Source organism: Tasmannia lanceolata, unplaced genomic scaffold, assembly GCF_043159265.1.
Source record: "Tasmannia lanceolata isolate RefF3 unplaced genomic scaffold, GAP_Taslan_0.1 ptg000026l, whole genome shotgun sequence".
Taxonomy (NCBI): Eukaryota; Viridiplantae; Streptophyta; class Magnoliopsida; order Canellales; family Winteraceae; genus Tasmannia; species Tasmannia lanceolata.
The window spans coordinates 4,966,553-4,979,295 of NW_027518703.1; the positions used below are offsets into that span (position 1 = coordinate 4,966,553).

The window sequence follows — 12,743 nt, forward strand, 5'->3', positions numbered from 1 at the left end:
ATTGTTTCAAAACCTACAACTGGATCTTGAGGGTCATGACCCGCCACAGGCCTGATTTTCTGGCAGGCTGAGTTGATTCCATGTACTGAGTTTGTGGATATTGATGTAAACTTAGAACTTGCTAGTATACAGTATCCAATAAAAAATTAGATGCATACTCTTTTCGTCTTTACACATTTATTGTTTGGATACTTTGATATTGAAAACTGCTGGACACTCAAATGTCTGCATAGCTTGATCTCTGGAGAGCAATGGACACACATCCATATCAAATATTGGCGGACAAGCCCGTTCCCATATGAAATAGCTTATCTTGGACTTTTGGAATTCAGGCAGCACATAAACCTTGTAAATTGAATGCAAAGTGCAATTCATGGAAAGACGGTCTGCTACTCTAGTCAGTCAAGGAGAACAAGAATCTAGTCATTCCTTCCTCAATTATGCATATTGCAATGCCCATTGTAGAAGTCTGCCATCAACACGTTTCATGGAGCATATGTTTTAAGGATAAAGTATTATTGGATTACGGGGTACCACAAATGTATTATTGACTCAGATAATGATTCACTGACCATTTAGCTATGAATGTTTTACTAAATTGTTTTTATCCGTCCTTACAAGCCAATATTACACTCCTTTGGTTATATGAAAAACGTTATGCCATTCTTGTTTTACTTGGAAGGCTGGAACATTCTTTCACTCCAATTTCATTATTCTTTTCATCTGAAAGCTTGCTGTGAGTGTATGGATGCTCTTCTTGTTGTTATTGTTATTATTGAAATTCAAGCAGGTTTCTGAGGAAACATTAAGGAGAAAGAAGAACAAAAGAAAGTTATTCCTGTGAGGGGCAAAGAGTGATAATCAATGATTCCAGTTACTTAGACCAAGAATGTTCTTCTCGGGAAGATCACCCCTTGAAGATCGGACAGTGAAATTTACATAGAATTGAATTTGATCTCCTTTGAGAGTCACTTCTGGAAGATTAAATGGTGCAAATTACATTGATGCAGGGCTGGCAAGTGTAATTTGTCTCAATTCTGCTGATTTAATTACAGCAGTAAGGATAAGGGGTAAGAGGCTAATGTCAGGGTCTGGTAGAGAGGTTGTAGTGTTTAGGAATGATGGGCTGGTTTCTAAAGGGGTTGGAAATCGATTTGGTGGACTGTTGGGACTGGATGGAGGGAATATTGGGACTATTGGAGGTGGACTGGGTAGAAGGATTATTGGAACTGTTCGAGGGACTTTTGGGATGGTGGGTTAAGGCGATGTTACCCGGAATGCGGTACGTTCATGTACATTGTATGGGCGTGGTTATGGGGTTCGATAGTTAGCTGGTAAGTGGTACAGTGGACATAAGCTTAGTTAGTTCGATATTTAGAGTCATGAATAGCTTTGAAGCACTAATTCGGGTCACTCCGGCTCTCTCTCTCTCTCTCTCTCTCTCTCTCTATCTATATATATATATATATATATTATTAATATTATTATTATATAGAATTCCATTTTCTTTAGAAAATGGGCCGCAATTGCTTTGAATTCTTAAGAGGTGGTGGATCTTGTGGATGTTCGATATTAATCACAAACTGAGGAGATTCACTTGAAGATTGGTTAAATCTATAATCTGAATTATCTGATATCTCTTATCGCTTGTATGGATTCCAATGCAAAATAAGGGGATTGGACAGTAGTGGAAAATGAAAAATGAAGTGAACTTTATGAGGAAAGAGTACGGAATCATAATCAACCGAAAGTTTGGTGAGCCTGAACAACAAGGGAAATGTCGAAATTTCAAGAGCACAAGACACTAGAGATAGCATGATATCTGTGTGTAAATTATAAGCCGATCAGTTAGAGCGAAAAGCCCCCGTTGATATCACTCTCTCAAAGGGTGAAAGCAGTTCTTCCATTTCGGGTATGCACTCTCTCTCTTGGCATATTTTGACATACATCTCTCTTTCTTTCCTGTGGGTCACTATTTTTAGCGATTTAGGTAACAAACAAACCACACCATTTTTAGCGATATGGGTTGCAAACAAACCATGTTTTGGCTTGTGACACCAAGATCACGGACCATGGGGGGAGGGGGTAGTGACCCTGATACCATTTGGGTCTGTCGAAGGGACTGTCGGGATGAATTCTTGAGATGGGATTAGGTTGGTCGATTGATAGGGACAATGGTAAGGGATCTAAGGCTAGAGGCCTTTCATAGAATTATGACAGGTCTAGAAAGGGTTATAGGCCTTTCGTAGAATTATGACAGGTCTAGAAAGGGAATTAGTTTATGGGATATTTTTGAACTTAATAACAGTTGGATGGTCGATGTGAGATGGATTTGGCTTATGGTTGTTAGTAGGGAACAAAGGGAATTTGGATAAATATTTAGAATTGGAGGAAAATAATTTAGAACTGATTCCTGGATCTGTGAACAAATCAAGAACAGGTTCAAGAAAGAAATCTAGAAGGATCAAGGTGGGGTTGTCGGTTGTGCAATAGCTGGGGAATATGTTGGGAAACAAAGGGTGGAACAAAACTGGTGATTGGTTGGGTTAGAGGGGGTGGTAAACTGTTTTCTTGAGCAACAAACATAGATTAAAGGTTAGCAATTCATGAACTGAAGCAGGGAATAAACCAAAGGAGAAAGGGGAAGAAAAATACCTCGAATCTCTCTCGGTTTCCTAGGAGTCACACGCAGAGCATCCAACTACAAAGCTTAAGATGCCGTTGTAGCTGAAATATCATTCAAAATTCAATCTCAAAGGGCGACTAGAGGCCTTACATATATAGGCAAAAGCAAACTCCACTATAAAGTGAGTGTGGGTTGTAGGACTCTTGTTTTACCACATCGCAAACAAACCGTATTTGAGGTTGTGCGATCCGGATCACCATTTTTAGCGATACGGTTTGCAAACGAACCATGTTTTGGCTTGTGTGACTGTAACGACCCTGATTTTTCGGAGAAACCCGAATCGCTACCAAAGACAGAATTTGTTTTTTGTTCAAATTTGAAAACTCAATTAAAAGCTTACTGAAGAGTCTAACAATAGGATTTGACATAATTACCAAAAACAAAAACAAACTAAGAATAGGACGAATAGCCGCTAAGGCCACATGGCCACACCAATTACTCTATCCTCGCTCTTCCACACCCCTTTTTATTCTTGATTTCCTCATTAGTATTTGTCTCAATGTCATTAATTGTAGCAAAACATGTGGGGGATTTTTTTAGGGGTTAGTTCAACGAACTAAGTAGATTCATTTGGTAATAAACACACACACTTAAACAACTTTTGAATTTAAAGCATACAACTTAATTCATTAGGTGAGCAAGTAACAGCAATCATCTCTAAAGAAAGCCCGGCACATTAACAGGGATCATGCTGTGGCATTTAAACAATGTGTAACAATTATTCTATCAAGGCAAACAACGTTTTACAAGTAAGAAACTTATGTTTGTTATTATTATTTGTAATACATAAGACGACTCATCCAAGACAATCAAGCTCCTTAGCTTGTTGTCCTGCCCCCAATATGTTCCACTACCCTCGTCTACAGGTAGTGGGCATGAGGGACTTTTTACGACGTGCCTACTGGCCACTCTGCTTCTTGACATCATGGTCTAAGAGGATGTATTTGCCACCATGGGGGTGCGCTAAAACCCATGGCCGGCTCGGAATTTCATTATTTCTGGACGACTCATACCCCCGCCCAATCCACCAAATCATATTTCCCATGCCATTTATTTCTTACCAGTTTTTCTGGCACATCATCCATGTCTTTTTTTTCAATATCTTAAAGATATCATTTAGCAATTTCCTTGCTTCCCATAATTTCTTTTCCTTTAACAAGGCATCATAAAATTCCAACATTTGTAAACTACTAACATAGCATCAAAAATTTCAACATTTGTATACAACTAATCATAGCAGAAACGTGGAAGTGACTTGCATATTAATAAGAAACAAATATTCTTCTCTAAAAGTCCCTTTTATGAAATCTAACAGTGAAATTTACACTTATATTGGATCGAAGATGTTCTCCTTCGGGAGTAATTTTTGAGGATGCAACGATACAAATTGGATGTTGACTATCTACTAACAGATCAGAAGTGACTTGAAAAGTTGTGGTGTCTTTTATTTGAAGGATCATTACTCTTCTTCTTCGGAGGTGATTAACTTTCTCTTCTTCTATCACATCGGATATAATCTTCTTTTAAAATGTTGGAACTTGCAAAAGAGATTCACGAGATTAACAGACAAAGACCCTTCCTTATGGAAACTTTATTCTATGTTTCTATCAATATGTTTTATTCTGTTAAGTTTTTAAATGTAACTTGTAGGAAATCTCCTTGATAACATAGGTTTTTCTCGTCTCAAGGATGTAATTAGTGGCTGTTAGAAATGGAGTTAGGGTTTGAAGGGAGAAGAAGAGGAATGGAGATATGGAGTCTCCACACTAGCTTCTCACGTAAATGATGTATATATAGGCCCAAATAGGGCATCCAATGTACAATGACTACTATACCCGTAAGACTATAGGTAATACCTAAACTACCCTTAGATGTTATTCAACACTCCCCCTCAAGCTGGACTGTATATGGTTGGCGTGGATTTGGTTCGGGTCCAACTCGAAGAAACGAACCGAACCGGCCTAGTTCGGTTCTGAAAATATGTGGTTTGATTCTGGTTCCAAAATTTTGGAACCGTTGGTTTTCGGTTCAGTTCTGGGCTTGGGTTCCTGGGACTCAGGTCCCAGAACCGAACCGAAGATATATATATATATATATATATATATATATATATATATATATATATATATATATATATATATGTGTGTGTGTGTGTGTGTGTGTGTGTGTGTGTGTGTGTGTGTGTGTGAGGAAAGTATATATCAAATGGGATTTGCTAGATTTTCAAACTTAAGCAAATATGGGCCATTATTGGATTGAGCGAGGAAAACTAATAGTTTTTTTTTTAATTTTCATTAAAAAGAAGAGAAGAGGGGGGGCTGAATTTGGAAGACAGGGGAGCTGAAAATAAATAAATAAAAAAGTTGGGTAAACCCAGAACCAAACTGAACCAACCCGATCAAGATCGATTCTGGTTCGGTTTGGTTCGGTTCCAAGGTTTCATGGTTCGGTTTTGGTTCCCAATATTGGGAACCGATAGGGAATTGTTCGGTTATGGGTCCCAGAACCGAACCAACCCGAACCATGTCCAGCCTTAGCATATGCTGTGGAACTCCAGCTTGGTACAAAGAAAACTACAACAACAACTAAAACTAACAAAAAGTACATAATCTCATAAACACATCCCGTCTGGTATAACAATCATCCTCAAGCTGGTGTGGTGAATACATGATGAAAGCATAATAAAAGATCATGGCCACCATGAGAATACAATCATCGAGATCAGTGACCACAAAAAAGGAACAGCTCCCTTTGAAGCAGCACTAGGCTAGAGTGATCATGATAGAGCCTCCCCTTGAATGAGAGCCCGACGAATAGATATGCAAACCACGAAGGATCAAACGGAGACACCTCGCCAGGTAAATGGCAACGATCCATCGAACAAAAAGGGGCATACCTAAGGCACACACATGAGAAAAAGTGAAGCACATGAGAAAAAGTGAAGCACAAGGAGCAAGAACACCAGCTAAGCGGCACCACGCTAATAAAAGATAATCACCGATGGGGAAACCATTGGAGACAAAGTCGATGCGGAAACCGTCGCCTAAAGAGAAGAAGACAAGAAGGAGAAAGATAACCAACCAACGATGGGAAAACCATCAACTGATAACAAGGTCAACAGCATGAGCATCGTCGCTTGAAGAGAGGTCAACATGGAAACCGTCACCTGAACAGAGCCGAGCAACGGTGGGGAAACCATCGCCCGGAAAGAAGGTTAACGGAAAAACGAAGCCGTCACCTGTAAGAGAGCCGATCAACGATGGGGCCACCACCACCCGTAAAGAAGTTCGACTGGAAAACAAAGGCGTCACATGTAAGAGAGCCGACCAACGATAGGGACACCATCTCTCAGAGAGAGGTCGACGGGAAAACGAAGCCGCCGCCGCCTGTAAGAGAGCCGACCAACGGTGGGGACACCATCACCTAAAAAAAAAAAAAGAGAGAGGTCGACAGGAAAACGAAGCCGACGCCTGTAAGAGAGATAATGCATAAAGCTGGACAACACGAAGAGATAAGGCATAAAGCCGAAAACTAATGCATAAAACTACTGCAAGAGAAGACATATGATGAAGAACATAAGGAGAACACAATAACACTCCCCCTCGAGCGACACTACATGAGCCTGGACAAGATTAGAAAAGACAACAAGGAAAAAGATAACAACCACCGAGGGGATGAACGAAGATCATAAAGTGAAGAAAATAACATTCTCCCTCAAGAAAAGACAACATAACAACACTCCCCTAAGAAGACAATACGAAGAAAAAGACAACATCAAGAGAAAGGAATAACTCCAAGAAGAACATGCCAATATTTCCCCTCAAGTTGAATGTTGAATACCTTCAACTTGCAATGAAAACAAAGACAAACAAGCCACCACACCTCTCTCTGACATTTCATCGAACACTTGGTGTGCGCCTTGAAGAAGAAGACAAAGAAATGAATACAAACAAGGCACTACACCTCTCTTAGACATTTCATCAAACACTTGGTGTGCACCTTTGACATCTACACAAAAGACATAGAAGACAACGCTAGACAATGTAAAGAAAGAGATGACATCAACACAAAAGACATAAAAAAACAATTGAAAGAAAGAGATGACAACAATAGACAACACTCCCCCTCAAGTTGAAGCCAAAGGCCTTCAACTTGAAACAAAAAGAAGACGTCCAAGGCACCAAATCTCTTTCGGACATTTCACCAAATACTTGGTGGGCACCTTAGAGAGGAAGACGAAAGACATGAAACACAACAAATATAGAGGGGGAAACAAGGATGAGGATGAAGGACAACAAGACAACACTCCATATGGCAATCCAAACGAGAGAGAGAGAGAGAGAGAGAGAGAGAGAGAGAGAGAGAGTAAATATGGCAAAAGAAAAGAGACAATACGAGCAGAGAGGGCGAGTGATAGGGAGAGATTCCAAGGAGATTTGGGGTTTACGGCAAACCCAAATGGGTTTTGCGCACAAGAAAGAGGTGAGAGAAACCGCCGAGAGAGAAGAGAGATCTTAGGGATTTTCTAAAATAGGGAGAGATTTACGGATTTTGAATAAACAAAAACCAAAAAAAAAGGGAAAAGGGGTAGTACAACAACGCTGAGAAAGAGAGAGCGAGAGAGTTTACATGTGAGAGATTGGAGATGGCGTGAATGAGAGCTCTTCTTCTTTTCTTTCTTCCCTAGGAACAACCCTGAAGCTCTGATACCATGTTAGAAATGGAGTTAGGGTTTGAAGAGAGGAAGAACAAGAGGAATGAAGATATGGAGAGTCTCCCCACAGGGAGCTCCTCATGTAAATGATGTATATATAGGCCCAAATAGGGCATCCAATGTACAATTACTACTATACCCCTAAGACTACAAGTAATACCTAAACTACCCTTACATATTATTTAACAGTGGCAAAACCAATAATTGTACGGCTTCACTAAACTGATAAAATCTCTTTTAAAGAGGGAAATTTGATCTCAATATGTTTGCATGTTTTCCTTCATGCATAAATTTGTTCTAAACAAGTAGTAGCGTGTCAAATGGAAATAATTTCTCAACTTTTACATCTTTGTTGGCGACCTTTATGTTATATGATGCTGATAACACTGTTTTGTCATTGCTCAAATCTTGGACTACCCTGGTTTTCATTTAATTGTTTTAGTCAAGTTAATTTTTTGTTGTCTAGGGCATAGTTGCCGGAAACTCCTTGGGTGGGTGGGAAACTCGTTTCCCATAAAATGCGTTTCTCGCGGTTGGGAAACTCGTTTCCCCTAAAATGAGGGAAACACGTTTTGGAAACGTTTCCAAAATATGATACAAAATTGGAGAAATGTGTTTGAAACACATGGGAAACCTATGGAAAACTTATGTGAAAAATGTGTGAACGCGTGAGAAACGTATGCAACACTCGTAGAAAGTGCATATGAAACGTGTAGGAAAAATGTGTGGAACTTGCGAAAATCATTTTGGAAAAAACACATCATTTCCTAAGACGTTTCTCGTACGATTTTCTATTGTTTCTCGTTTCCCCTGTATTTTTTTTCATGCGTTTCCCGTTTCCGTTTCAAGTTTCATTTCCCGAATTCATTTCCGACCCTAGTAACTATGGTCTAGGGCCTCTAGGCCACGTTTACCTTTATCTCAGCTGAGTTTTTAGAATTTTATATTGACACTATTAAGATCAATACTGAGTCAAGTTGGTTGGTGTTAAAGTATAAACGATAAAGAACGCCTTTCTCCAACAGCTTAAGCTTTTGGAGAAGTTGGTAGTTAACATGGTATCAGAGCCAAAGGTTTCGAGTTCAAGCCTTCCGGATAGCAAAAATCCACATGCTATGGTCGGCCCAAGGTGGGACCACATGTGCCACGTTTTTGCCAAGTGGGCCACACGTGCGGGAGAGTGTTAAAGTATAAATGATAAATAACGCCTTTCTCCAACAGCTTAAGCTATTGGAGAAGTTGGTAAGTTAACATGGTATCAGAGCCAAAGGTTTCGAGTTCAAGCCTTCCAGATAGCAAAAATCCACATGCTATGGTCGGCCCAAGGTGGGACCACATGTGCCACGTGTTTGCCAAGTGGACCACACGTGCGGGAGAGTGTTAAAATATAAATGATAAATAACGCCTTTCTCCAACAGCTTAAGCTTTTGGAGAAGTTGGTAAGTTAACAGTTGGTGACAAGCTAATCTTGTAATTTTGAAAACATTGTTGGTAACTAGTTTTTTTTTTTTTTTGTGATATTTATTGTTGTTAACTAGTCAATCTTGTAATTTTGAAAAGATTGATGTTTGTTTTTGCTTGTATTTTGAAAACATTGGCTGCCCCATTAACACCAGAGGTTTAGGAAACGGGCTCCAGTTAGAACTTAGAACTTGTCCAGAGTCTCGATAAATTTTTTTTTTTGCTGAGTTGAATTAGTCAATTGAAAAGACTGAAAAAAGTCTGGAGACTTTAAAAGGGGACTACATGGATATCGTCTCACCGTAGTCAATGGAAAGCTCCTCTGAGCTTTAAAAACACATTATTTATGGACTTAGCAAGTATTCTTGTAGGCTAGGGCCAAAGCTGAGTCGACTAGGCTGAGTCCAGGTCAAACATGCATGTTTTTGAACTTTGTGTCAAATTATCTAGTCAATTTTCCTAAATTAATTGTTGACTAAAGGAGGGTCTTTTGGAATCTTTCAATGCAGGGAGCGGTACACGGAATTAGTCATGCAGTGTCAAAAGATGCATTCAAGCATTGGCACTGGAACCCTCGCCCATCTTGTTGGGTCCAAAGTAATGGATATGAGGACTTTGTCTAAAGATAATGGTAACCAGGAAGTAGAATCTAAAAGTGGGCGAGCTTGTCAAGATGCTTCTAACAGAATAGAGGCGTATGCTTGTTCGAGTAATGATTGTACAGGTTCATCATTTGCATGCCAAAGAGAAAGTTCAAGTGATTCAGGTGACCTTGTCAGTGTTAGGGGAAGCACCGATAGTGCAGCGTATGACTCATCATCTGCTATGCCCTCTTCTAGTTGTTACAATGGCATTTCTTCAAAACCAGGAAGAAAATTACATGGATTGCAATATGCAATTGAGAGCTATTTTGATTTTCCTCCTCTACCCGTGACAAATTTGTTCCAAAAGAGTAGTAGGGATGAGATAGAACAAACATTTAGATTGGAGGATGGACCCATGCATAGTTTCCAAATTGATAACAATATAGACCTAATTATGGAATCAAATACCATACCATCTATTAATGTCTTGCACGCAAGTAATGGTGAGATTGAAATGTTTGCTTCCGAAGTCCAAGGGGAAGAAATGGAGTCAAAAAAGTTGGAATATAAAAATGAAATAGAGAGCAGATTGGGAATATCAGATGTACCAGAAGCAGCCATGATAAATGCAACCACATCCAATGGTGTGACTGCCAGTGAAGATAGAGTTTCTGACTGGCTCTGGACTCTTCACCGAATTGGTAATCCAAGTGTTTATGTTCTCTTAAAGGTTTGAAATTTCGGTTTCGGCCTCAGCTGAAAACAAAATTTCAGTGGCAATTTCAGTTTCAGTGGAAATTTCGTTGTAAATCTTATAATTTTGGCCGAAATTTCGGTTTATGTTTTAAATTTCAGTCCCTGCCGAAATTTAAAACCATGATCTTATATTCCAATGTAGACATGGTAGCATTTCGTATTCCATGTTAATATTCATTTTACTAGTTTTTCATGCTGACAAAATGCAGTGCCATTTCAGTTGTCGACGTGGTGAGAACAGATAGCCATCTTGAATTTTATGGAGATACCAAAAATATGGCTCGAATGTCAGATATTCTTGCCGTTTATGCATGGGTTGACCCTGCTACTGGATACTGCCAAGGTTATCCTTCTGTCCTTTCTGAATTATTAGTTTTCTTGTAGGCAGACGAGATCAATTTAGCTGATGTAAGCTTTAAGGATTTAAATTCATAACTGTAAATCTTATTTTAGGTATGAGTGATTTGCTGTCTCCTTTTGTCGTCCTTTATGAGGATAATGCAGATGCATTTTGGTGCTTTGAGATGCTTCTACGGAGAATGGTATCCCCATAGTTAAAAGGAAAAACAAACTACATTGATTTGCTCTATATTTACTCATTTATCTAGGACTGGATGATTTTGTTTATCCCTCAGATTAACACACCTCTTTTGCATCTTTACCAGCGAGAAAATTTCCAGATGGAAGGACCAACTGGAGTAATGAAGCAGTTGCAAGCACTATGGAGGATCTTAGAACTGACGGATACCGAAATGTTCACACATTTGTCAAAAATAGGTGCTGAAAGCCTTCATTTTGCTTTCCGAATGCTTCTGGTGCTTTTCCGCCGGGAATTGACCTTCAGCGAGGTGCTTTGTATGTGGGAGGTTCGTATTCCTTAGCCGTTGTAATTGAAGTTTGTGAAACTACCAATTACTCCAAAAGCTTAAGCTGTTGGAGATGGTGTTATTTGATTTCTTATACTTTAACACTCCCCCTCACGTGTGGCCCCTTTTTTTTAGGGTTGGCCTACACATGGCAGCTGGTGTTATTTGATTTCTTATACTTTAACACCCCCTCACGTGTGGCCCCTTTTTTTTAGGGTTGGCCTACACATGGCACATGTGGCCCCAAGCTGTTGATTTTTTTGGTTTTAGTCTTGATATAAACAATTCAGGAGGCCAAAATGGTTAAGGACTGGCTGTTATGGACCTTTTCTATATTAGCCTGTTTCTTTGACAAAAATTTACAACTCGGGACTTCTCACATGGAGAAGCATGGTAGTATCATTTGGCTGACAGACCTTTTTAAAAAAAAAATCATTTGGCTGACAGTATTAAGATCTACCTGCCTTGGGCTGTCTGCCTACTCATAAGAAGAGAAGATGTGTGAGTGGGATGTGAAAGCTGATCAGAGTTCTCTGAATTGCACCAGTTTCTAAACAGAAATGATTTTTTCGCCCCCCTGTAGGATTATGCCCCCCTCCCCCTCCCCTGTTAACGTGAATGGTGGGCAGACTTTAACACTTTGACGTCAAATCGCGTCAAAATGGGGGCGCATAATCCTATTTCATTCCATTTATAACATTGAGGTCAGTTGTTTAAACTTCATTCCATCTAGCCAAAATAGAAAAATATCCCGATTGAGTTTCTGGTCTTTATTGGAAATAGAAAATGAACTGAGATGGATATTAAATAATTTATATGATAAATTGGACAACTTTTATGTTTTTCTCCATGCCCGTTCTTCCTGTCAGTTAATGGGGCAGAAAGGTAGCATATCCTCATTTGAAGTCCCTCTGTGCAGTATTGACTGGTGTTGTTTTTTCATCTTATTCAATTGAATTAGCTTCACCAGTTTCATTTATGGAGCCATTTGAGGACTTTGAGTGCAACAAAAATAGGATTTAGACCCTTATGGAAGAGTTTGAATGCCTAAAACTCTAATTCCCTCCATATTTGAAAACCCCATGCTACATAATCCCTTTCATCTCAAAAACTAAAACCCCAACCCTAAACCCTAATTCCCTCCCTATGTCCTTCGGACACCCTAATCTCTATTCCCACCCTTCGGAAATCCTAAGAGACCTAAACACTACTCCCCCATCGTTCAAAAACCTACTCCTAGCATTCCCACCATTCTAAACCTGTGGTTTGATTACAGTCTCTTCGTATTTGGTTAGATAAATCTAGTTTTATTGTTACCAAGTTCAGTTTTCATCATAGTCGTGGACCACTCAGTATTTGTATGGTGAAAGATGAGTAACATTGTCATTTTAGCTGTATTTGTAGAAGACATTGTTGTTACTGGGAATGACCAAAGGAAAAAAATGTGCTGGGAAAAGGTATTTGCAAGAACATGTGTAGACAATAGATCTGGGACAACTACATTGCTTCCTTGGCATTGAAGTCTCCATTCAAAACTCGGCATCAATTCATAGCTAAGGAAGTATGTAACTGATCTTTTTTTCAGAGATAGGTATGTTAGGGTCAAATCCTGTTGATACTCAATGTGAACCTATAAAAGGGTAAGGGAGATTTGTATCACAATCCTGACACATATC

General features: G+C 39.4%; 1 protein-coding gene across 2 annotated transcripts in view; it reads left to right on the top strand.

Moving 5' to 3' along the window:
• The window catches only part of LOC143858710 (uncharacterized), a 47,060-nt gene that overhangs the window by 17,924 nt on the left and 16,393 nt on the right, over positions 1-12,743 (top strand). For both annotated transcript variants that reach the window (XM_077369429.1, XM_077369430.1), the window contains 4 exons: positions 9,371-10,146; positions 10,422-10,544; positions 10,655-10,743; positions 10,867-11,067. In XM_077369429.1, coding sequence (XP_077225544.1) covers positions 9,371-10,146; positions 10,422-10,544; positions 10,655-10,743; positions 10,867-11,067 — 1,189 coding nt within the window. The remainder of the gene's footprint in view (positions 1-9,370; positions 10,147-10,421; positions 10,545-10,654; positions 10,744-10,866; positions 11,068-12,743) is intronic.